This window comes from Opisthorchis viverrini (assembly GCF_000715545.1).
Source record: "Opisthorchis viverrini unplaced genomic scaffold opera_v5_105, whole genome shotgun sequence".
Lineage (NCBI taxonomy): Eukaryota > Metazoa > Platyhelminthes > Trematoda > Opisthorchiida > Opisthorchiidae > Opisthorchis > Opisthorchis viverrini.
The window spans coordinates 281,131-282,255 of NW_008751759.1; the positions used below are offsets into that span (position 1 = coordinate 281,131).

The following is a 1,125-nucleotide window of genomic DNA, read 5'->3' on the forward strand; positions in this document are numbered from 1 at the left end:
GGTGGATCTGTTTTGTGGAGCCTTCAGCATCGAATCGTAGGGGGCGGAGGGAACGGGCAACCAAACTGGGCTGATTGGAGGAGATGGAATAAGAGATTTATGGTGAGAGATGCAAGGTGAGGAGAGGGGACATGGTGCATTCAGGAAGTTAGTGGTATAATCAAACTCTGTTGGTGGGGTGAGCTCCGTTAGGAGTGAGCAGGAATCCTCTGCGTTGGCTGTAGTTGAAGTGGGGGTGGAGTAAGAAGTCGAGGTACAGCTAAAGGTCGTAGAGGTGGGGGGACACGTGGCTTCGGATGGGGCGGAGGCTGTGGCGGAGTAGGCAGTTGCTGAAAAGGGATCCCAGGCATATAGTGCGCAGGTTTCCAGAGGGGTGGAACTTGATAGGGATTACGTAACGGTAGTTGTTATTTAGAAACTCTGCCAGAGAAGTGAGTAGCAAGGCTAGAGGGGCTACAGATGTGATTATGAGGAATTACGGGTTTAGTCAGGTTTGTAGAAGGGCGAAAAGCAGAAGCTCGGGGAGTGGTACAAGAGGAGGGGTTACAGAGCGAGGCTTGGACAGCAGGTGCTTGGGTCCAAGGAAGCACTTTGGTGGGGAGACACGAAGTGTCATTAGGTCAGGAGGTCTAGAGTGAGAAGCTGTGCTATCATTCTCCACCACAGCCTCATGTGTGGGCTGATTAGTTACCGTGCCTCTTAAATCAGCAGTCGATCTCGTTGGCGTGGTGGACGTCAGAGATAACATTTGTGGATGCTCAGAGATAGGAGTGGAGGGCTCATGGTCATGAGAGTGGGGTACAGGACCTAGGTCCAATAGACAGCTTTGTGTGGCATTGTGGCACGGCACTCGTCAAGTACTGACGGGTGACGATGCAACAGGTTTCGGCGACTTTTTGGTAAGCTGTCTTTGCACTCTTGTGCGAGCAGTTTTATTTTAAAATGTATGGAATTTTTTGGTAGATGAGAGAAGAGTCCGGGCTGTTGTCAGACGCGCGGCATCTTTTTCATCCCGGAATTGCATTACTATCGGCAGCACATGGATGGATTCGACTTCCGGAGTCGCCGAGCTTTGCATATGGTGTCCCGCATGCCACATGCATTCAGGATGGCAGTTTTGGCATG

The 1,125-nt window shown here is 51.3% G+C and overlaps 1 protein-coding gene across 1 annotated transcript in view; it reads right to left on the reverse strand.

Annotated features, from left to right (window-relative positions):
• Positions 1-140, reverse strand: part of T265_05453 (hypothetical protein) — a gene marked incomplete at both ends in the record, with an annotated part of 6,578 nt that extends 6,438 nt beyond the window's left edge. The window contains one exon of the mRNA XM_009170464.1: positions 67-140. Within this exon, the coding sequence (XP_009168728.1) occupies positions 67-140 (74 nt within the window). The remainder of the gene's footprint in view (positions 1-66) is intronic.
• Positions 141-1,125: the final 985 nt, after the last annotated feature.